Genomic DNA, 1354 nt, shown 5'->3' on the forward strand with positions numbered 1-1354 from the left:
ATACACATTTTACATTTACACTGATGGCACACTGCACATCAGGAGCAATTAGGGGTTCAGTGTCTTGTGTCTTGTGTCTAGCAACCTTCTGATTACTAAACGACTTCTCTACCTCCTGTACCACTGTCGCCTGTCAGAATACTATGACATACCCACGCCACACCTGGAAGTCCATATTCTTCAAGTAACGGTATCATATTTTAAGCCTTGAAAGTTTGAAGGAGCTAACTTAAATACTTTTCTATTTATAGCAATTTGAAAATGGCTCCTCAGAAAACGCTGCTTAAAAAAGCGTCTGAAAATGCACATGACATAGTTGCTAAAACATCTTTTTGTGACAAAACTATTGGGAGTAGAGAGCTAATATTTTGGGACTGAGATGGTCGAGCGGGGAGATTTTCTTAAATGGGTACGTTTGGCATGGAATGACTGTTAATAATAATAATAATAATAATAATAATTTATTTTATTTGTAATGCACTCTTCATTCAAAAGAATCTCAGAGTGCCAACATATTAAAAACTAACTATAATAATACAATACAATTAAAATGAATTAACATAAGCATAATAGAAAACTTTTTAACATTTTGTGTGTGTGTGTATGTGTGTGTGTGTGTGTGTGTGTGTGTGTGTGTGTGTGTGTGTGTGTCTATGTGTGTGTCTGTGTGTGTGTGTGTGTGTGTGTGTGTGTGTGTGTGTGTGTGTGTCTGTTGGACTGTTTGTCTTGTAGACTATTCTGTGAGCAGCACCGTCAGAAAGCCAATGGATCTGGTAAGTTCTGCCTTGGGTTCTATAGAGTTCTGTGTCTTGAAGTGTTTCTATGTGCTGTAGTGTTTCTCGCCGATGCTGTGATGCCGTGTTCAGGCTGATGTTCTGGACCCTATAGTGTTCTGTGTTGTGTGTGAAGTGTTTAATAGGGTAATAGCCCTGCGTTGTCTAGTGTTCTGTGTGTGAAGTGTGTGTTGTGTGTGTCTATAGTGTTCTATAATGTTCTATAGTGTTCTAGAGTGTTCTATAGTGTTCTAGAGTGTTCTAGAGTGTTCTGTAGTGTTATATAGTGTTCTAGAGTGTTATATGGTGTTCTAGAGTGTTCTAGAGTGTTCTGTAGTGTTCTAGAGTGTTCTAGAGTGTTCTGTGTTATGTGTGAAGTGTTTGGGTAATAGCCCCACGTTGTCTAGTGTTCTTGGTTCTGTCGTGTTCTGTGTGTTCTGTGTTTTGTGTTCTGTGAGTACAGAATGTTTATTGCTGTCATGTGTCAACATCTCCATGGCAACCACATCATCATCAGCTCAGAATGATGGAGCCACTAACCAAGGAGAAGGATCAAAAGCTAGACAGGATGTGATGTCAAC

The 1354-nt window shown here is 39.1% G+C and overlaps 1 protein-coding gene across 1 annotated transcript in view; it reads left to right on the forward strand.

Moving 5' to 3' along the window:
- phf11 (PHD finger protein 11) overlaps positions 1-1354 on the forward strand; it is a 7947-nt gene that overhangs the window by 3950 nt on the left and 2643 nt on the right. Inside the window, exons 4-5 of the mRNA XM_042702973.1 lie at positions 733-773; positions 1291-1348. Of these exons, the coding sequence (XP_042558907.1) occupies positions 733-773; positions 1291-1348 (99 nt within the window). The remainder of the gene's footprint in view (positions 1-732; positions 774-1290; positions 1349-1354) is intronic.

This window comes from Clupea harengus, chromosome 2 (assembly GCF_900700415.2).
Source record: "Clupea harengus chromosome 2, Ch_v2.0.2, whole genome shotgun sequence".
In the NCBI taxonomy this organism is placed as follows: Eukaryota; Metazoa; Chordata; class Actinopteri; order Clupeiformes; family Clupeidae; genus Clupea; species Clupea harengus.